We start from the raw sequence: 22,960 nt of genomic DNA on the forward strand, positions 1-22,960 counted from the left end.
CAGGGACATTAGTACTGCAGGGTGCAAGCACACTGTGTAGTCCATATGCCTAAGAGTACTGAGCACAACACTGCCTTCAGACCTACACTGATGTAACTTCTTTAGCCTGGGAAAAAGGAGGCTCAGGGGTGACCTTGTCACTCTCTGCAACTACCTAGTCAGGTGGGGTCAGTCTCATCTCCCAGGCAATGAGTGACAGAACAAGAGGACACAATCTTAAGGTGTGCCAGGGGACATTTAGATTGGACATCAGAAAAAAATTCATTGAAAGAGTGATTGGGCACTGGAATTGTCTGCCCAGGGAGGGGATGGAGTCACCATCCCTGGACATGTTTAAAAAAAGACTGGACGTGGCACTCAGTGCCACGGTTTAGTTGATGAGGAGGTGTTAGGTCATAGGTTGGAGCTGATGATCTCAAAGGTCAATTCCAGCCTAGTTCATTCTGGGATTTCTGTCTTCATGGATAGTGAAGGAGAGGGCATGGTTCAATTTTGGCTGTTTACCCACACAGAGACCCTTTTCTGTTCAGACAGCCTTTGTTAGCTCTCAGTGTGCTTCTGTGTCCTGTACAGCAAAGGCAGTGCTAGGGTTTGGTACGAGAGCAGCTGAGAGTTGCAAATGCTTTTTTTTCCTGAAGACTGAGCTGATGAAACTTTTTCCAATACCCAACTTCTTTCTGAAGATAAGCACGCTGGAGATCTTAAACCTGGAAGACCAAGGAGCCCTCCTGAGTGATGATGAGATCTTTGCCAGCCGGCAGACGGGGAAGCACACCTGCATGGCGCTGCGCCGCTACTTCGAGGCTCACCTTGCCATCAAACTGGAGCAGGTGAAGCAGTCGCTGCAGCGCACCGAGGGCGGCATCCTGGTCCACCCACAGCCCCCCTACAAGGTGAGGAGCACATTGCAGGCTTTTCACCAGGTTGTTGCATTTCTCAGTTGAATCCAAGCTGCAGATATGTGTAGATTCCCTTTGAAGCCAATGCAATAACTAGGCAGGCTGCAATTGTTTCATTTGTACGCTTTTCGTGTCATGTGGAATGGCACTGTAATAGGGAAATACAGAGGAGCCCTTGAGGTTTGTCTGAATTACATTTGATTAAGGCTCCTGCTCATGTACTGTGGTTCCCTTTCCATCTCTCAAAAACTCAAAGGCAAGTTGGTTTTGATACTTGTATTTGATACAAATATCAAATATTCGTTTGTATTTGATATTTGTATTTTCTGTGCTGTGAATCTCTGAAAGGACAAAATCTGTATGTGTATAGAGGTCCTTAATGCTGAAAAATTCAGAAATAATTTTTTTTTAATAATGATAACTGAAATGTTTTTTGAACACTACTGTTTTTAGAAATGACCCATGAGATCCAGATAGATAATAATCATAGTCTTGGCCATGACTTTTTTTCCCTAATTTCTCCCTGCAAAGCTGGTTTTGTTGATTTGTTTTGGGTTTGTTTGTTTGTTTGTTTGTTTGTTAGGATTTATAAAACTAGATTTTAGGGCTGCTGGTTTTGAGAAAGTACATTTACCTGTGGTTTCTGATTTAATTTGTGATAGTTTTCTGGAGGAACTGAAGTAAGAAAATATAAGGGAGCTTTTGCTTCTGCAGAATTCACTTATTTTCTGTAACTAAAAAATGTATATAAAATGTTGCTTTCTCATTAAAAATATTAATTAAAATATTGAAAAGCAGACTTTCTAGGAATTTTTTATTCGGTGTGCTTTGTAGTCAAAACTTAAAAACTAATTGAATATTTTTAGCAGCCTTTTTAGTATTTTAGCATAAATGTATATTGAATGATGGTGTAGTAACTACTAGATGAGTAGCTTAAAAGCAGAGTAGAATTTTAATTTAATGTAACTTTTCTTCTTAAATTTGCCTTAGCTTTCTGAGACTGTAAAGAAACTTTAAGAATATTATCCTTAAGCTTATTATTGTGTATTCTAGTGACAGTTGCTGTATTCTTTTATAACTGGGGAATAAACCAGAAATTAAATACTTAATCTGCAAGACACAGAGTAGTCTAATCTTATAGATGCAGTTTTCAGTTAAATCCCAGCAGTGAGGGATTTGATGTGCAAATTTGTAACCCTTGTGATCTAATGGTGTCCCTTGGACCCTGCAGGCCTGCTCCTATACTCATGAGCAGATTGTGGAGATGATGGAGTTCCTGATTGAGTATGGTCCAGCACAGCTTTACTGGGAGCCAGCAGAGGTTTTTCTCAAGCTGTCTTGTGTCCAGCTCATGCTTCAGCTCATTTCCATTGCCTGCAACTGGAAGACGTACTATGCAAGGTGAGTTCTTTGCTGTAGTGCTCTGTTTCAGTGCAGCACTTGTGACTCTTGGGCAGGACATTACATTTTCAGATTTTCTACCCTGATAGCGTTTAAAACAGGCACGTGCTCGTTAGTGCTGTTATGCGCTGTGCTGTGGCCACACAGTGCGTATCAAAGCTAACTCTGGGGAAAGCAGGACTAAAATTTTAAGGTAGAGAGAGGGATGTCAAGAAATTTCTGAAGAGTCAAAATGCCTCAGGTCTGATAAGTATGACCCTGATTTTTCAGAAAAGCTTCATCACAGTTCTGTGCCTCTTTCTATCTGTCTCAAAATTTGTTTACCTTTTTGTTAAGAGAAAGGCTAGAAAATGATCCAAGAAGAGGGTGAAATCAAGACATATCTTAATCCTGGAATGAGATGGGCCGGGACTCCCTCCTTATTTCTGCTGCCCACAGGAGCTCCTTGCCTAACTTAAATTGAGAACCTTTGAAATCTGTTTTGCTTCTGCAGTTCCCTGCCTCCCTCCCACTCTCAGGTTGCACTCTTCTGCCTGGGTAGTTTGTGTTCTCCTGTTTCTTTCCTTCTGCAGCTGTTTCCTAATTGCTCTCTGGGTTAACTCTTACCTTTCCACACAGGTTAAAAATCTCCTCTGTTTTGCATTTTTCTGCTCTCTCACCTCTTGCTGAACATCCCTTTTCACCTTCCACACACCTGCATCTTCCTTAAGCTGGAGCCTAAGTTGGTGTCTTTTTGACTACCAGAGTTGTCTGGTTTACTGCTGAACAGTTTCCCTTGACTTCAGAAAAACTTCCTTCCTAGTTAACTGGTGACAGAGTATGTTACATAGCAATGTTTCCCAGCTAAGATGTAGAGTTAGATTAAATTTAGCAGCTTAATTTAGAATGGTTTCTTTAGTAAGTTCTAACATTCTTATTTTTATAAATACAGAATTACTATGCTTTTAGGAGCCTGTGAGCCATGTGGGATAAATGCTGGCAGACTGCAGGCAGTGGTGTGCCTGTGAGCACTGCCTTCTATGGAGACCAGCCCTTTTCATTCTAAAATCAAAAGGCACTATCAAATGCAGCAGATGTGACTGATTTACTTCCATTTCTTGAAGTAGAGTAAATTGAATACTATTTTATGTTATTGAAACAACTCTGTACATTCAATTCTAAGAAGTCCATATCTGTTGCTGTCTTCCAGGAATGACACAGTACGATATGCTTTGGATGTACTGGCCATTCTGACTGTAGTACCTAAAATCCAGTTGCAACTGGCAGAACCTGTGGATGTGTTAGATGAAGCTGGATCTACTGTTTCCACTGTGGGTAAGCAGAATATGGTCCTAACGGCTTACACATTTATCAGTTGTCTCCTGCTACATGGGTTTTGACTGGCTGTTCCTCACCTACAGTGAGACAAGGGTTAAAGTAATTAATGTACTCAGAATTACTGTCAAGGATGCAAATAAATGGGAGAGTGCACTGTGGTTAAAATTGTGTCATGATTAGCACTGTGGTTGGGTTACAAATTTAGAGGCAGGTCTTTCTCTTGCACTTGTTTTCAAGAGCTCATTAAATACAGGTGGAGGCAAATATACTTTTGTAATGGGACTATTAGGTTTCCTCAGTTTGTCAGAAATTTAGGTCTCCTGAGGATATGGCATCTGAGAGTAAGGGAGAGGAACAGTTATTGCTGTGTGAGTTATGCTCTAACTGGTTACCTCCAGGTTCAGCATATAAATGAGTGAGATGTGCCTGGATCAGATCCAAGGCTTCTGCTTTAACTAGAGCATCACTTTTCTTTATAAGAAAATAAAGGCAGGCAGAATACTAGATACAGGCAAAAGACAATTCCTTTTGCACAAAATGTCCGAGGCAAACACCAATTCTGTGAGGGTTTTGGTATTCTGAAGCAGATGTGAAACGAACAGGAATTCTGTGGGGGAAGATAGTCGTCCTAAAGTTTCTTTTTTGCCTGATTCCTTTTGGAAGTTGTGATATGATTATTTCGTCCTCAATGACTTGGTCCCCTCCCTTCCTCTTAGTATTTACTTTCTTGGTGTTTGTACAAGAGTTGCTCTATGAGATCAGAGCATGTCTGTGCATCTTGCTCTGTCCAGATACTGGGCTGTGCTTGATCACCATGTCTAAGAGATTGTGTGACACTACCTACTGCTGATGAGGTGGAGTATCAGCAGGGCAGAGAATATTTTGCTAGGGAGGTAGAAGAATATGTCTTAGACTAGTTAGTAGAACTTTGGGAATTTCTGGAATTAAGGGAAGTACCTATTTTCTTCAAATTTGTTGGAAGACTCCCTTACTTGTCTGATCAAGTTGTGTAAGATATGTTTTAGAGTAATAAAGAAACTATTTCTTTCCCTCACTAGGTATTAGTATCATCCTTGGGGTTGCTGAGGGTGAGTTTTTCATCCATGATGCTGAGATTCAGAAATCAGCCCTTCAGATCATCATCAATTGTGTGTGCGGCCCAGATAACCGGATCTCCAGCATTGGGAAATTCATCTCTGGGACTCCTCGCCGAAAGCTTCCTCAGGCCCCCAAGAGCAGCGAGCACACGTTGGCCAAGATGTGGAATGTGGTGCAGTCCAACAACGGCATCAAGGTGCTGCTGTCGCTGCTGTCTGTGAAGATGCCGATCACTGACGCGGATCAGATCCGAGCTCTGGCCTGCAAAGCCCTGGTGGGGCTGTCGCGCAGCAGCACCGTCCGGCAGATCATCAGCAAGCTGCCCCTGTTCAGCAGCTGCCAGATCCAGCAGCTGATGAAGGAGCCGGTGCTGCAGGACAAGCGCAGCGAGCACGTCAAGTTCTGCAAGTACGCTGCCGAGCTCATCGAGCGCGTCTCGGGGAAGCCCCTGCTCATCGGCACCGACGTCTCGCTGGCGCGCCTGCAGAAGGCCGACGTGGTGGCCCAGTCGAGGATCACTTTTCCTGAGAAGGAGCTACTGCTGCTGATTCGGAACCACCTCATCTCGAAGGGCCTCGGGGAAACGGCGTCTGTCCTTACAAAAGAGGCTGACCTGCCCATGACTGCAGCATCTCACTCTTCTGCCTTCACCCCTGTTGCAGCCGCTGCCTCTCCAGTGACTCTGCCTCGCACTCCTCGCATAGCTAACGGCATCTCGGCCCGTTTGAGTAGCCACACTGCTGTAGGTTCCACTGCCACCTCTGTCCATGCTCAGGCAAGACCGTCTGCATCCCAAGGTCCACCTGCCCTTCCAGGCCCTTCTTACGCCAGCAACTCTCCTCTGATTGGCAGGATTAGCTTTGTCAGGGAGAGGCCGTCGCCCTGCAACGGCAGGAAAATCAGAGTGTTGCGACAAAAATCGGACCATGGCGCCTACAGCCAGAGCCCAGCTATCAAAAAGCAGCTGGACAGACACCTTCCTTCCCCACCCACGCTGGACAGTATAATCACAGAGTACCTTAGGGAGCAGCACGCCCGCTGCAAGAACCCTGTTGCCACCTGTCCCCCTTTCTCTCTCTTTACTCCCCACCAGTGTCCTGAGCCAAAACAGAGGCGCCAGGCGCCCACTAACTTTACCTCACGGCTGACCCGCAGGGCGGCCTTTCCGAAGTACGGAGGGGTGGATGGTGGCTGCTTTGATAGACACCTTATATTTAGCAGGTAAGGAAGAAAACTATGTTGTGATCTCTCTCAGGATGTACCCTGTGCCAAAAAGCCTTACCTGGATGCAGGCTGTGCCGTCCCATGGTAGAGTATCCTTAGAGACAAAAGCGTTTTCATTCACAGTGACAGTGAGAGATCCTTGAAAGACATATTTAGGAATTGTTCTGTTTGTCTTGTCGTTAGTGCTGACCCTTAGTACACAAAGCATGCTTTATTTTCAGTAGCAACATTGACTAATGAAGCTGGTAGCTCTTTGTTCTCCTTTGGAAGGTGAGTATGCGGCACCAGTTTTACGAGAGTGTAACATAGCCTTGAGGGTGGTTGGCTGACAGACGCAGGACAGTGAAATCTGTATTTTGTTCTTGCAACTGAATCACCAGCACCACCAGTGGCCTTTTCTGAGGTTAAACTGGAAGTAAAGTTTACGAAAACAAAGATGACATGTACATGAGGGCATCTTCACATTGTGTCACTGTGGGAAGTTATGATGCCAGGATGTTGTTTAGTTCATGTGACATCTTCTTGTGCTAAGTGTTTCAGAACTGTTAGGAAGTTTTTTGCTAGCTCTCTGTACTTACCCAGGTGTTGACATTACAGGTTTTCCATCAATCCAGCTTTGAAGATGGAGTCCAAGTGCTTCAGCTTAATGATGTGCTTTAACAGAAGTATCACATAGTGGAAAACAAACCCTGAAAGATTGCAAACCTTGTTGTAATACTTAAGCACTAGTCTTCATATTGACACTTGGCTTACTCTAGAAGACAGTTATAACTTGCACCTGTGTAGTCTTTAAGGGCTGGATTTAATATCACACAGCATTTCAGTTTTGCTTCTCTCCTTTGGGTTACCCATGTGTTTTTGCCTTCTCTAGATTCCGTCCAATTTCTGTGTTCAGGGAAGCAAATGAGGATGAGAGTGGCTTTACCTGTTGTGCATTTTCTGCAAGAGAACGATTCCTAATGCTGGGTACTTGCACGGGGCAGCTGAAGCTCTATAATGTGTTCAGTGGACAGGAGGAGGCCAGTTACAACTGCCATAACTCTGCCATCACGCACCTTGAGCCATCCAGGGTAAGGAACCACAGACCTGTTCTGATCTTTAGCAGTTCTCACTGCCTGAGCCCTGGGATGTTTTGGGCCCATCTGGGTATGTACATCTGAAGAGCACCTACTGGCTGGCTTGCAGTGCCTGTTGTTGAAGTACTTTTAATAGTTGCATATTGTTGCTCTTCTGAGTTCTACATTTAGGGTTTTTTCTTCCCAAGATAATAAAAGAAGGTACACACTGGCTGTGTGCCTTCTTAAGAAATTAATATATATGTCTGCAAGTGGAAAAATGCTTAGACTGACTATTACACATTTATTTATGTGTGTGATAAGATATCAGAGTTTATATATCTTTGCTGGAAAAAGAAACCTTTCAGGGGATGATTCTAGGAAGAAAGAAAAGATTTATAAGCAGAATGGACTCCCCTCACAGCGCATCAGAATTCAGCCATGGATTATCCTGATTTTATCTGGTGTTAACATCATAGATTGTTCCTATTCTTACCTGTAAAGTTTGTCTACTTTGGGCTCTTTGTTGTACACAGTATTAGATACTTGGATTTTATTCCTATAGGAGTAGTATTAAGCACAAAAGTGTCTGCTCTGCAGTTTCTAAATTGATCTTGTAAGTTAAAAGTTTACAGGTAAAATGATAACCTCTGTTTTCCCTGGTGTTCTTTTCCTTTCCTCTATGCCAATGTGGAAATTCAGGATGGATCTTTATTGCTGACATCTGCTACATGGAGCCAGCCTCTGTCTGCATTGTGGGGAATGAAGTCTGTCTTTGACATGAAGTAGGTACACTCTGATTCAGTTGTGGGGTGTGCTGCTGTTGAAAGAACCATTTGGTACAGGAATAAACTGTAAAACAGATAGCACAGATCTCAAAATGTCTCTTGTGAAAAATAAAATGTGATCCCTTTCTTATGTTGGTGATTTCCCTATTTTATTTGGTAGAGAGCAAATTCTAAGTTCTACCTGAAGTCCTGTTTCATACAAGATAGATCACTAAAGTCACTGCTGCTCCTGAAGGCAAAGAAACATGTTTGTGTTTTTATTCTCATGTTTGTAAATTACCTTGGTGATCTTTCTGTAGCCAGTTCAGAATTTGACTAGCACGGTGGTTTGCATTGTGAAATTGTCAGACCTGGACTGCAAACTCTTTAAAATCTATTGCAGTATTTACAACTGTTCCTTCCCATAAAAAAGCAGGTGGAAAACTCTTCATTTTAAAGGTTTGATTGTTGTCTACTTTTGTTGCAAACAACTGTTTTAGTGTGACCTGCATGGGGTCAGCAAGAGCCTTTCCTTCAGAGGAAAGGTTTGACTCCCTAAGGTGTATGTATCAATGTTCATAATTCCCTGCTGACTTCTCCAAAGTGTTATACTTGTGGCAGGCTCTATTGATGGCAGGTTTGAATTTGCTACTGCAGAATGATGTGGTCAGTGGTAAAGGAGAGGGTTTTCTACCTCTTTTCTCTGTTGTTGAAACCTGTGCTGGAGGTGTTGGGGTTGTTTGGGTCGTGTAGAATCTGCAATTCCTTAACTTCTTTACTGGCTGTACCTGCAGGCATTCCTTCCCTGATGACCACTATGTGGAGTTCAGCAAGCACTCTCAGGACAGGGTCATTGGCACAAAGGGAGACATTGCACATGTAAGTACCAGGAAAGCTCATGGCTGTGAAGCTCTGGCAGAAATATAATTCTTCATAGGATGGCTGTTAATTGATGTGAGTGATTTGATACTCTGTGTAGCTGATGAGCTTCAGAGGAAAGCTTTGAAAGTGTCAAGTAAGTTCCCCCTGTTCCTGAGGGCATAAACTTGACCATCACAAGCAGTGTGTTGCCTCTGGGCAAGTATCCTGGGCAATTTTAGAGTCTGCTTTGTTTTATTCATTTGAGAGAGATCATGCAGGATTTTTTTTCCTCTGAAGTTGCTTTCTTAGCCTTGCTCTTTAGTAATAATAATAAAGTTCCGCTGTAAACAGTAGCTCAGTCAACAGCTGGGGAAATGACATATTAGAAGTGTCCTCCTTTTGCCCCCCCACAAGTTTTCAGCTTGCTTTTGGGTAATTTAACTTTACCACTGTATCTTCAGAGAGTATTGTAGTGCTTTGCATAAATTCCTGCAAGATGGACAGACAATACTTCAGAGACCTTCTGCTGCTTTGCAGTGCTAATTTGCATTTGTTATAGGCCATGTCTCTCTTAAAAGAATTTGCATAAAAATTTTTCATGAAATATAACTTATTCAAATTATTTATAATTTCGCGTTACTCTGATTTGTTTAATTAAACTCTTTATTCCTGCCCAGTTTTAAATTGGATTTAGCTAGAAGTTTGTTTATTGTGTTTATCTGGTAAATGGATTTGTTTTTCAGTTCTAAAGAATATTTTCCTCTTAAGTTTGAACAAGAGCTAGGCTCTGAAGGATGTTACAGATCAGATTTATCTGAGGATATGATCAGAAACCCTTTGTACTAGTTTAAAGCCCTTTTTATATTCCAAAAGTTTCTTGTGCCAAAGCTCAAATTTGCCTTTCTGTGTAAATGCCAGGAATTTTAACTCATTTTCTGTAGTTTCTGGCTTTTTTTCCCTCACTGTGTGCTTTGGAGTTTCAATGTTTGTAAATACCATCTGCTCTGGAAGCAGTTCCATTTCTGAAATAGTTTCTGGCTAAGTGGTACCTTGTGATTGCAGCTTCCCAGTCCACTCCTCATAGTGAGGTTATTTGATTTGGAACTCATCCTGATTGTAGTGAAATGTGTCAGTGAACCTGCAGTAAGCCAAGCACTGGCCAAAACTCTTTGTGAGGCTTGGTTCCAGCTGTGAAAAACTATTAAAAGGCTGGTAGGAAATGTTATTTATGGAATGCTGTCACCTGAAATGGAAAAATGAAGTGGAGAATGGGGTGATTCTGTAAGCAAACTAGGAAGGGGAACGGGAAGATTTTAGGCACAGGTATATTACAAATTGTGACTAATCTTTCTTTTTCTTTTTAATCTAAAAGATCTATGATATTCAGACTGGCAACAAGCTATTGACTCTGTTTAACCCAGATCTTGCCAACAACTACAAGAAGAACTGTGCCACCTTTAACCCCACTGACGACCTTGTCCTAAATGATGGTGTCCTCTGGGATGTCAGATCAGCACAAGCCATCCACAAGTTTGACAAATTCAACATGACTATCAGTGGTGTTTTCCATCCCAATGGGCTGGAGGTCATTGTCAACACTGAAATTGTATCCTTTGGGCCACTGTGCTAACTGGTACTGGGACCTCAAGAGCTGCTATGGATGAACAAGTAGCTGTTTGCAGAGTTGTAGTCAGGGTCTTCTGTGCTACGTGTTATATGTGGTAACAGGAGTTTCTATCTGTGAATCAAGGAAGAGTAGGGACTGTTAGGTAGCTAATTTAAGTCTAGATTCTGCCTCTGATGCAGTCTGGAGAAAATACTTAATGCAGAGAGAGAGCAAGAGAGATTTTCTTCTCTGATAACACTCTATAACACCTCAGCTCTCTTCCCATGTCTTAACAAGAGCAGCCTTGAAGGTACTGCAGTTACTTCTCATGTCTGGGAATGGCATTTTGAGTAAGAGCTTTCTTACTTTGAACACATGGAATGGAATTGTGGAGCAAATGTCCACCTCTGCTTTAATCATATTTGCAAGACAGAGACAATGAGGTTTCTTGAATGCAGTTAGCCAGTTCTTTGTCATTCCATTGAAAAGGAAATAGAAGTTTTCAATTGTTTGTTGCTCCTTAGCCTGTGTTTTTTCAGTGGGACCTCCGAACTTTCCATTTGTTACACACAGTACCTGCACTGGATCAGTGCCGTGTGGTCTTCAACTATACTGGCACAGTGATGTATGGAGGTAGGACTTCTCCCCTTCCATAACTCCCCTGGGTCACCTCCTGTGAGATAAGTGGATGCTTGTTCAGTGAAATGGGAAGCTTCAGAGACTCTGTAACTCTAGGCCTTACTGGCATATGTGACCTGGATTTTTTCCAGGATGTTCATGCTACATGTATTGCTGACAAAGACAGTTTTCTGTAACATCAGCAATATCACAACTAATTTGTGAGATTGAAAAGCAACCTATTGTATAATGGCAGATCCAGTGATGCTTGAGAAAATAAATTTGTCCTCTGTATTAAGTTTTGATGATCTGTACTATCAATAAAGGCATCTCTGGAAGAGTAGATATTAAATGGGTCTTGCCAAGCTATTAAATATAAAGAAAGTTCATGTCAGAGTCTCATTTGATCTGAAGCTGATTAATGGTAGCGACTAATGGAAGGCAGATTTTTGGAATAATCTTTCCTTGGTTCAGCTATGTTGCAGGCAGATGATGAGGATGACCTTCTGGAGGAGAGAATGAGAAGTCCCTTTGGCTCTTCTTTCAGGACATTTAATGCAACTGATTATAAACCTATAGGTAAGAGTAAGAGAGGCACTAATAGCTTTGTCTGGAGGTTTAAAGGTTTTTTAAAAGTTTGTTTAGTAACATTCACTTCTCTCTTTGCACATGTGAGAAGACAAACTGCTACATCCTGTTCTGGAGGAAGCACAGAAGTTGGGTTTAACACTGACATAATTTTAAGTATCATATCCCATTCAGTGTGTGACTGCCTTACTTGCTCCTGTTCAGCAGTTCTGGCTTTATTTCCTCTCTTCTTTCCAAGTAAGGCATAATCTGAGACAGTAGGTCACTTGGCCAGGATGGCGTTGCTCTCATTTCACACGGGGCTCTTTTTTTAGCTCATGGAGCTAAGCTAATTGCTGCTGTGGACATGTACAAATGTGGCTTTTGCTGTTAAAGGGAGGCATAGGTCACAACTCAGTCCCTTTGTTGCCACCTATTCTGAAGGATAATGTGTTGTTTATGGTGCTTAGGGAAACCAATAAATGTATTATCAGAGGAGGAGGCACCGTGCAGAGCAGGTTAAGAGCTTACGTGGCTGTTTTTTACAGTGGTCTCCAACATCTCTATTCTTTATTAATACAAACATTCATTTCACTAGTTTCAGCTGTTTTTTCTTGTCCCAAAACTGTATATTTGGTTTTAGACACGTCTTTTTCAGTGAGCATTAAGTAACCTGCAGTTAACTATTGACTTTGTTCTGTGATGTTTTTCAGCTACCATAGATGTAAAGCGGAATATCTTTGACTTGTGCACAGACAGCAAGGACTGCTATCTGGCTGTCATTGAGGTAAAGCTGCTAAAATAAACCCTGGGCTCTGTAGCTGTGGTTTGAATGCACTGCTTGTTGTTTCTTTTTTGGAGTTCCTGCTGTTAAATTCATGTCCTAAGCAGTGGTGGTGTTTTGATGGTGCTAAAGATGCTGTTTGTTTTTTATTCTGCACCCCCTACAGTTTTGTTTTGCTGCCTCTTATCCTTAAATTTCCAAACACATTTACTTCTCTTCTTCAAACTCTTCCCGCTTCAAAATTATTTTCCTTCTCATGAGCATAAAGAAAAATGTGTTTTTTTCTTATTTATAGCAATAATTTCTTCTTGCAAATTAAAATGTGTATCAAATAACTGGGAAATGCAATCTTTCAGAGGCTTCCCACAGAGCTTTTCTGTGAATCACTCTTTCTGTTCCTTTTACATTTGTCTTCCTAGCAAAATCCCAGAAGCTAGGGATTTGAAGCAAAAATTACTGAGCTAAACTTCTGGTTTGTTAGGGATGCAGTTCTTTGCTCCATAATATGTTGTCAGAACCCAATTTCTTGAAGCCTGATTGTGCATGTGCAGTGAACAATGTAAAGTCCTGTCAGCTTTATAGTCTGTGAGTCCCTCATCCCTATAGACCACAAAAGCAAGTCAAGGATTTGTACCAGGGCAAATTCCATGTTTAACTACTGAAGTTGGAGATGACAAGGGTTGTGAGACCAAGAAAGTTTTAATAGGAATCATTGGAAATGTTACTTCAGGGAACATGGCACGTCTTGAAACCAAAGAGACTCATTTTTAGTGCTAATTGTAGTGCTGCTGGTAAATGGGAGGGGGAAGGATTTTGGAAGTGTTGCTGTGATTGAGGCCAGATGCAGCATTGAATATGCCAGCTGAGCTCAGTTCCTGGCATTAACTCCCCTGTGGGCATCTCCCTGCAGAACCAGGGCAGCATGGATGCCATGAACATGGACACCGTGTGCAGGCTCTATGAAGTGGGCCGGCAGCGGCTGGCAGAAGATGAGGAGGATGAAGAAGAAGATCAGGTGAGAAACATAACAGTGATCTGAGTGTTCTAGAGTAGCTGTTAGCCCTCTACATATGTTCATTTATTGCCCAGGAAGTACAGAGGCCTCATTTGGCCTCACGTAATATGACAGAGATCACTTTACTGTCAGTGTAAACTGAGACTGTCTGGTGCAGAACCTGTGTGAACAGTAACTTTGTGCACTCTAAACTAACACACTGTAAATTAAATAATAGTTTATTTATTAATTCCCTTAAGAATTCAGTCTTGATCAGAAGCTTTGCTTTCTCTTCTGCTTTTTTTTCCTTTTTTTTTAAGTATTTCAACCCCCAATTATAGACAGTAGTGCTTGTGGCTTTCCTTTTTTTCAATTCCAATTCTCATATTTGGACATAATTTATCACTAATTTCTGAAAGGGACACAGCTTGTGACTAATGCAGTGAAACTGCACAGTACTTCTACACAGCAAAAGGTTTAAAGAATTTTGAAGAGGGTTGTAGGTTTGCACTGGGATGTGTTGGTTTTCCTTTGATGATCAGCTGTTTCACCTCTGGCAATTCGACAGAAGAGCTCAGAACTGCAGTAAGTGCTCCTCAGGGTGCAGCTGGTAGAATACACAGTAGCACAGAATGCTTACTACAGTAAAGTGAGAATTAAAATTCCACAGAATCCGTTTGTAACTTTGTGGATCTTTGTGGGTGTCAGGTGTTTTGGAGGTTTTCTTGGACAGGCAAAATCCTTATGCTTCAATTCCCTAAAGATTTAAAATGCATTATTATTTGGTGTCTGCATTCTGGTAAATCATACATTTGTATCTCCTGTGAGAAAAGCTGACTTTGCCTTTTCCCAAAGAATGCCAGAAGGTGAAGGTGATATTTTGGTGGCTTTTTTCCCACTGTGTGGAAAGCTGGATTTGTGCTACGCTTTCTATCACTGAATCTTCCTGTTGCTAGGTTAGAACTTTTACTTTCTAGTTCAGGAGGCTGGAGAGCAGGTCTCAGGAAAGAGTAACTTTCTCTGCAGTGAGTAGTTGTTGTTATTATGATTTCCCTGTAATTCTGAAGATAAAGCAGTAGTTCTGGTTTGGGTGTGAAGTGTGCTGTCCTGGCCACTGAGTGTGCTACAAGGTTGCAGTTGAAGTCTTGGCATTTTCTTAGGATCTTTGGTCACTGTTTCTATCCCTAGATTGAATAGATTAGAAGAATAGAATTTCTTGGGAAGCAGCGAAGAGGGAGGAAAGATTATTGCTCCCTCCTTCCTTTCTGCATCCTAGCCATCCAGTGCTCTCCTTGGGCAATATTTACTATTTCTATCTCCACTTCCACTGTTTCTGTTCACTTTCACTATATTTTAGTATTCATATTTTCTTTATAAAATCTCCAAGAATAGTTTGTAGCAGAAATGGATCTTGCATTGTACAATGATTAACTAGCAGCTGTCAGGGCACTGCTTTGCAAAATAACTGGTAAGTGTTGACTTAAGGGAGATTTGTGTTTGTGCAAGGCAGTCAATGGTTCCAGGCTGTAACACCAGGTACCCAGCAGAGATAAGGGATCTCCATCCATGAGATGTGGCTGGGGACACTTTCTGTCTTACAAATAGAGGTGGCCCCAGGCAGAATCTAAGTGTGCCAAAAGCTTTCCTGTGAAGCTGATGGATTGTTCAAACAAGGCTGCTCCTGGATTGATTTGTAAGCTAAGAGTGATTAGTTGGTATTGCATAACTGCTGCTTTTTATAGTCTCTGTTTCTGGGGTCTGTACATGTTTCCTAGACAGCAACTTCTGGGATTGTTACAACCAAGTTTCTTTAGCAGGAGAGATTTGGTTTTAATATAAGCAACACTTATGAACCCAAATTCAATTCAATGTACAATCTAGCCAAACATAAACTAAGCCCCTTGCTCTTTGTCCTACAGATGTTCTGTGCTTTTTCTTTAGTTTTGTCTTAGGTTTTGTCTCTGTAGAAACGTCCAGCATTGAGCTAGAATGAGTAGAGGTTTTCCTGAATAAAGACAGAATCCCTTTGGTACACTTGTCTGTTGAGAGGTTCCCTGTTGGAAGGATTTTTGTTTGTGGGCGTATCCTCACAACTGTGTAAGTGTTTAGTATTTGCCTAGTTAGTTTCTATGATTTAGCTTTTGAAAAATTTGGTATAACATTTCAAACTTGTTGGAACTTCTCACAGATACTCTAAAACCCTTTCTGGCTGAAAGAGGATGCTTTCTTGATCTTTCGTGAAAGTGGTGGTGGGGGGAAATGCATATGAATCAACATGAATCTGGTGTCTTTTTAGTCAAGGTTTGTGAAGCAGAAACTGATCTGTTTGATTGCCCTGAAATTAAATGTTGGGGCTGACTCAGTGGCTTGAGCATGGGACTGCTGCAGTGACTGTTTGTGGGTTTGTTTGAAATGCTTGAGGATAGCACCAGTGTGGCCTGGTTCCTCCCTGCTGCTGTAGTGAGATCCAGGCTCCAGTGAGATCCCTGGGAGGCTGTGTTTGCCTAGGTATGGCCAGGGCTGTCAAGCCCTGTTAAACAGAACAAATGCCAGTGAATGTTGATGCTCTGTGGTCTGTACTTATTATGCACTGAGGGAAAGTGAGGGTGTAACATGCTTAACAAGAGTCTGTTTGCAAGCTCTTTGGTTGGGTGGTTTACCATAAAAATACCAGTGTTCCTGCCTTGAACTGCCATGAGATTTGTGAATTATTTCACTGCTGGGTGAGTATCCAAATGTGTCCATCAATAACCAGAAGTCCTACTCATAAGTATGTGCAAAACTGTGTTCATCATACAGGGAAATAGGTAAGGTTTCCTATTTTTCAGTCTGGCTGCAAGATCTTCCTCTTTTTCCTCCTGTATTTGCCACTGTTCTGATATACTCCTTCAGTTAGGTTTAGTGGAACTAAGTTGGGTGTCTGAGCTACTGGTACAGATCTTGGACCATCTTTTAGTTGTTAGCTTGCTTTATTCCTACTTATTTCTCTTTCTTGGCTGATTAGTATCCCCTGTTTCCCTTGTTATTCTACTGTCTTCTGTAGTGAGGCACATGAGGAATTTCAGAGGAAATGGCACATGGCAGCTGCTGTGGGCTAGAAAAGGAGACCAGAAATACTGTGCTCAGAAAAGCTGAAACCAAGGGACCACAGAGTAGACTCAAAACTGTGGAACTGAAGTTTGTATGAGGTGATCTGAGTGGGTTTTAGGATTTTCAGTTTTAGGATTTTCATTTTTACTTCCCTGTTTTAGCTTTTCTTTCCATATTAGTTGTTTAAGGTGTGTTTTTCTCTCTGTGGTGCATGTGGGTGATGTTGCATCTGTAAGGCTCAAGTAGTGTCCTCAGTTATTGTCATGTTCAGAGATTTATGGCTTCAGTAGCACATTGCTTCACCTAGCTGTCCCTGTCCTATAAAGTGTTCTACTTCTTTTGCCAGACCTGAAGAACTGTTAATTATCCTGCAGTGCTTCTGGGCTATCCAAATGGTTAATGGTAGGTGTGTAATTTGTCTTTTTGCATTGGTTTAGAAAATTCCAGGTGATGGGAAATAAGCTTTGTTGATAAGGCAATAAAGACTCAAAAGACAATCACTATTCTAACATATGGTTTAGCCAGGGTGGAGAATGTTTTCCTCAGTTTTCTATGTCTTTCTATGTCTAAGTGATCCCAGTTTCTACTTTGATTTTAGGATTCTCCCCTTGTGTACCTGCAACAGTAATTGCAACAGCAATTCCACTGTACCTTATTGCTGTTATTTGATGTAGTTGGTTTGGTTTTTTATGTGAATACTTACTTGCTGGGGAAAGACCCCACAAACCTTAATCCATATTGGCACAAATATTTGGGAATCATCAGACCATGGTGGTGCTTTGCCACTATAAGCTGACCAGAATGATTTTTGTCACCAGGGACCCTAAAGTAAGGGTTTGTTTTAGGAGCTGTCCCTGCAATATTTGAAGGTACAGTTTGATTTCAGATCTTACTCAGGAATAAAATGGTTTACAGAATAATAGCTGTGAATGGGTGTTTCCAGACAAATGTCTTAAATGATAATAAATATGTGTCTATTGCACACCTTCACAGAAATCTTTGAGGTTAGTTGCAGCTGGGAAGGCTGAGTAAAGAGTGGTTTCTATCAAAGACCTTTTTATATAACAGACATGTCTTTTGAGCAGGCATCCTCCAAAACTGATATTTAAAAGAACAGTGCCTGTACTTTTTACCACATTTTTAGATAGTAGCAAATAACTGAGACTACTTTAGTGTATGCTATTGTTTCAGAATCTATTTTCAGTAGCTCTCAGGCAGTGCAAACAGAGGAATTTCTTGGAAAGAGATAAGTATTTGGAGTTTCCAGAAGGGCAGACTTAGTATTATGGTGTAAAACAGCTTCAGCAGAGATAAAAACACATTCTGCCTGTTCAGTGACATAAATCAAAGATTTCCTTCCTCTTGCCTAACACATCTTTCTAGAATTCCCACAGTAGCTGGGATCCAAGTAAATAAAAGCTGCCTCAGCTGTCATGAGAAATGTCAGTCAGAGGCTTGAGAGAATAAAGGAAGAAAATCTTGTCCATAGAGAGGGAGTTAATTTACCTGCCAAATTCCTAAATTCCTTTGTGCAGTATTGTTCTTTGTCATGGAATTAAAGAAATTAATTTATTTTTGTAAGTGAGAGTGTGAGATCAGTGAGAGAAAGGAAAAGAAGCATATTGAGAAATTGTGTCCTGGTCTGTACTCCTTACATTACCTCTGAGCCCTGCAGCACAGACAATATAATAAGTCACCTTAGGACCTTTATCCCAAGCATTAAGGGAGTTACCAGCTGTGAAATGGTGGCTTGCACATGCCTCAGAGGGCAGTGGCTGGAGCCAGGTTGATTATCATCAGCTGCAGACAGATTGAAATGGAAACATTTCATAGGCAAAACCTGAGTTTGCTCAAAAGAGCCCCATCTGAACCTCCTGATCCGTGTGAGCCCCATTCCCTTAAAGCTTTTGTTTGTCTGTATCATGGATGGTTTGTCATTCATCACAGGTAAGCAGTCATTGTTAGACAAGCTAAACCTACTTACACAGACTAAGAGATTAACTGCTTTTTATTTCTTCACTCCATGTTTTGCCTCTGTGACATTCTGTACGCTGTGTGCTGTTTCCTGTTTTAAATCTGCCTATACCCACACCTGCATAGCAGCCTATGGTAAGATTCCTTGCTTGTTACATATGGGAACTTCTGCACCTTCCCAGGCTTCTACATTTTTAGCTCTGTGACTAATGGCTAAGAAGTAGAAATTCTAACCCTGAAGTAGCCAAGAAGGTAAAAGTAGGTGCAGCCCTGTAGCATGAAGGAGATGAATACTTGGAAATGATTTACTGGTAGATAACAGGAATTAGGGGTTTGCTAGCTGAGGGGGAGGATGGACAGGTAATCCAGGAGATGAAAATCCTTACATGCTTCACCAGGGAGTCTGTTGGCTACATTTAAGCTTTTTCCACTACCCATTGTCTGGGAGTGTTAAGAAGTGGCTGGGGGGAGGGAATTGGATAGAAACTCTTAAGTGACTGAAATGCAGACATTGTCACTCCTGGGAATTGCATTGCAAAGGCCCAGGAAGTACCAGTGTGGTACTCAGCAAGGAGTACAATTGTCAGAAGATAGGACAAGGGGATTGTCTGTGGAAAAAGATAAATTACTAGAACAAGGAGAGGCTTACTCATCTGGGTGAAACATTCTTCAATACACTTGTATTTGAGCAATGATCATATGTCCTTTTTTATGAAAGCAAAGCCCCTTCCCAAGCTTGGCAATAAGAAGTAATTCAACTAATACTGATAATCTGGAAGGGATCAGATTGCTGAAGTTAAAAGTGTGCTCTAGGAGAAATTTGGGGAAGGAGAGTGAAGTAAACTAGTAGGCTGTTTCTTGAAAAAATTCTTTACAAATAAATTAACCAAAATAATGGGACTATGGGAAACATGAATTTCTTTAAAAAGAAGACAAACCTAGATAAAATAAACAACTGCTGGAAGCAGATATTACCAGCAGATAATTTGACTTGACTAAAAGTAGCCAGAAGTGAATTAAATATAAGCTGAAACATTTGATGTAGTGGGAAGAGCTTTGCTAACATTGATTAGTTGTTCTGCAGATAGCAAAAGGATAGGTGAAAATAAGAATAGTTAGAGTAATACCATCTAACATGATTCAAACTGAGAGGTGCAATAAAGATTGTGTTTTCAGAGGGAGGAAGTGTTGCTGGAAAGCAGCTGGAGGTGAGAGGTGCTGATGGGAGGAGGAAAAAAAAGTCAATGAGGTGTGAGACAAACAGATGAAGCTTTTTGTAACAGCTGAAACCATGTAAAATAAGCAAAAAATCAGTGACCGGTGGATCTCAAAACTGAATCAGAATTTCAAACCCAAATATCAACAATTGAAAAAGACCTGTGGGATCTTCCTATAGCAACTAAAGGCCAGCCTAATGTAAATTTGAGAGATTGTGTAATCTGCAGTGGAGAAGTCTCAAATTCTAGTCATGTGGCCATAAACTTTAGGATTCAAGAAATGTGAGAAAGCTCTATAAAAATGTCTTGAGAGAACTTGAAAGCAGGCTGGTGTATTTTTATATACTGCAGATCTGCAGTGCTGTAAGTCGTACTTCCTGGAAGCACTTTGTACATACGCTAATTTAATGTTAGAATACATCACAGAAATATGTTAAAAAGTTAAAGTTCTGGTTAGCTAACATGTATCTTGCATCAGTTTGAATAAGTGAAATGCTGGAGTTTTCCTGAGCCTTTGAATGACTTTTGAGAGATAAACACCAGTATGTCAAGTATCAATAAGATTTGCTACCCAAAAAAGACAAATTTGTGAATTTTGTATGTGCAAGATGATTGGTAAAGGGGAATGGTAAGAAAGTTGATGATGATGATAAAAGCTTATGAAGTGCATGCCAACAAGCATCAAAGAACAATATGGCAGAAAACACATAATGCTGAACAAGTGTAAAGGGTATTTACTGAGCTCTGAAAGGGCTGGAAAAACTGGTAATATGAAGAATTAGGTCAAGTAGGTTTTTTTTTTAATTCCAGTGCAGCCACCCCAGTATCTGCCATTCCATTAGGGGATGTTTAGTTCTTTCCTTTGGGGATTATAAATGGTAAATTAACTGAACCAAATCTACTTGGCTTTCTGGATGCAAACTGGTAGTAAAGTTACCAGTAATTTGCTTTGAGATGATCTTGAGATAGTTCTTTGCTGTGTAATCAACTTCTCTGTTTCTGTAAGTTTATGTCCAGGTTTTCTTGTACTGTTACATCTCTGTAAATGTTTCCTACACAAACCTGGATATGGTTTGGAATAACTGTCTTGTCTTTCCTTGTGACATGGCACAAGGTTTTTTTTCTCTACTCTTACTCAGAGTGTTTGAGTCCCTGGGGAAGGTGTGCCATTTCCTCTCTGTCTAGGGATCCCTTACATGAGACAGCTGTGATGTCATGAGGATTCATCCTGAGTCCCCATGAACAGCCTGGATATCACTTACATGTGGTGGTGTTAGACTGCACCTGGCACTCCCTCACCCCTTTCTCAGCTGTGTCCCAGGGGCTGGGTTTGGAGCAGAAGCTCTGGTGCTTTGCTGGGAGAGCTGAGCTGTGCCCAGGCTCTGCATGGAGCTCTCTGCTCCAGCTGGGAATGCTGTGCTGGCCCTGCAGAGCTGCTGCTTGGCTTGGCTCAGAAACTGAGACAGAATTTATTTGCCTGTAGCTTAGCAGAAGCTTCACAGTATCCAAGTGGTGTTTGGGTTCTTTAGAACGTGGCAAGGTACAGGTTTCCTCCTCACTGATGAAGATGCTCCTCAAGCCCTGGGAGGTGTCACCCCTCCAGCTCTGTAAGGATGTCACTGTGTGTGTCACACTCACATGCACGGGTGGCTTCTTGGAGCATGAGTTACACACTGTTTTCTGTTTTACCAAGGACAGGTATAATTTTCATCTCATCTTAATATTCTTAGATGCTTTTTAAATGAATGTGGTCTGGTCCTAATCACCAACTTCAGATTAAGTAATTTAAATGGTAAAAGTGGAAACATTTCATTTTTTATGTTTGTATTTTCACAAATTATTTTTTCTTCACTGGTTGATATAACCCTTCAAAGTTAATTTGCAGCTAAATATACAACCTTTCTGTGTAATTTGGTTCTTACTCTTGCCAGCCAGAAGGGATTGTTAGCTCTATACAGCTGTATTTCATTTCATCCTGTATTTGAAGGGTGACATTGGTATAAGGGCCTTGCCTTAAGCTTGAATTTGAATGTTGGTGAAACAGTCGTTCAGTTTCCAAGAAATATGTTATATTTGAAACATAATCAAATTTAGTGGTTTTGACATTTTGAATCCTTGTGGACTAGATATTTAGGGAAAAAATACTTTCAGAAATTCCACATGTGTAGAAACACAGAGGGGACCTAGCTAATTTCAGAATCCTTCAAGTTTTACCTGCATGGACTCTAAATGGATCTTGAAGACAACATACTTGTTTTTTGTAATATCTACAGGTGTGTCTCTATCTCCAGATACCGAGAAACTTGGTTTAATAGTTCCAAGATTTTGGAATAAATTGGTATCTCTTGTCTGCTTCAGAGTTGTTTAGACAGTGGAGAAGGAAAACTCTCCTGCCTTTTCAGTTTTTAATCAGCTTTTCAATTCTGAATAGAGTAATAAAATTTAAGGCATTGGTCTCTGTGCAGATACTGCATAGAACAAAAAGAAATACAAATTATTAATGCAAAGCTTTTATACTCAAATCAGTATGTGTTATGGGAAATTATACCCAGTATGGCACTGCATAAAACTGAACTGCAAGTAAGATGTTTCCTCTCCCAGTGTGTATACAATTAAGTCTGTTTATCTGAGGACTCATTAACTCAAAGTTAAGTTGTAATTTCTTAAAATAAGCGCAGACTTTAAAAGAGGTTGGTTTTAATTTTATATTTATATTTTATATATAAACTCTTTCATAAAGGAAACCGTATGTAGCAAACCATTGCTTTTGTGCTGTAGTCTGCATTTAAGAACATGGCACTTCTGGTCAGCAGTGAAGACTTGACTGCCTTTTGCAAGTGAAGAAACAATACAATTTACTTTTGCCTGTGACAGATGTTGCATTTGTGTGGGTGTGGTGGTTTTTTATAGCACTGACTGAAGCAAAGGTAGGCTGGGGAGATGACAGTAAAGGACTTTCCTTTGTCCCTTTGGATCCGAAAATGCAGCAGTCTAAACAGTGGGAGTGTGGTGAGCTTGAGGACCAAAGGAACCCTTGAAGTGGGTTGTTAGATATCGATCTTAATTGCTTCCTAATTTTGCAAAACGTGTCACCTCCCAAAACAAACGGGCAATTAGGACTGAATGAGCTGAGAGCATTCTGTTAGAGAAACAGGCTGTGGCTGAGGAGATGTGCAGGTGGATTGAAGCTTTTCTTTCAGCCCTGGAATGCTCTGGAGCTTGGCTTGTGATGGCAGTTTGTCTGGGAGCAGGGTGGAACTGTTACAGCTCCTTCCCACTCAGTCTCATCCACTACACACAGATTTCTGAATTTTGTCTGTACAATGAGGAATTCAGTAGCTTTACTGAAGGCAAATTCAGATGGTTTGATAAAGATCTTGATCCACAGGTAAATACCAAAGATGTGCCTTCTCAGCTGCCCTAAACAGTTCTGTCATCTGAAGCTGAGTGATTCAGGGATTGGCTTAGGCTAAAAGTATTTTTCCCTA

At 41.1% G+C, this 22,960-nt stretch overlaps 1 protein-coding gene across 2 annotated transcripts in view; it reads left to right on the forward strand.

Annotated features, from left to right (window-relative positions):
* Positions 1-22,960, forward strand: part of DCAF1 (DDB1 and CUL4 associated factor 1) — a 47,938-nt gene that overhangs the window by 19,896 nt on the left and 5,082 nt on the right. For both annotated transcript variants that reach the window (XM_005422410.3, XM_031058160.1), the window contains exons 11-22: positions 684-893; positions 2,131-2,300; positions 3,490-3,614; positions 4,676-5,936; positions 6,811-7,009; positions 7,697-7,779; positions 8,556-8,640; positions 9,995-10,228; positions 10,768-10,861; positions 11,321-11,425; positions 12,127-12,200; positions 13,108-13,212. In XM_005422410.3, coding sequence (XP_005422467.1) covers positions 684-893; positions 2,131-2,300; positions 3,490-3,614; positions 4,676-5,936; positions 6,811-7,009; positions 7,697-7,779; positions 8,556-8,640; positions 9,995-10,228; positions 10,768-10,861; positions 11,321-11,425; positions 12,127-12,200; positions 13,108-13,212 — 2,745 coding nt within the window. The remainder of the gene's footprint in view (positions 1-683; positions 894-2,130; positions 2,301-3,489; positions 3,615-4,675; positions 5,937-6,810; positions 7,010-7,696; positions 7,780-8,555; positions 8,641-9,994; positions 10,229-10,767; positions 10,862-11,320; positions 11,426-12,126; positions 12,201-13,107; positions 13,213-22,960) is intronic.

This window comes from Geospiza fortis, unplaced genomic scaffold (assembly GCF_000277835.1).
Source record: "Geospiza fortis unplaced genomic scaffold, GeoFor_1.0 scaffold78, whole genome shotgun sequence".
NCBI lineage: Eukaryota > Metazoa > Chordata > Aves > Passeriformes > Thraupidae > Geospiza > Geospiza fortis.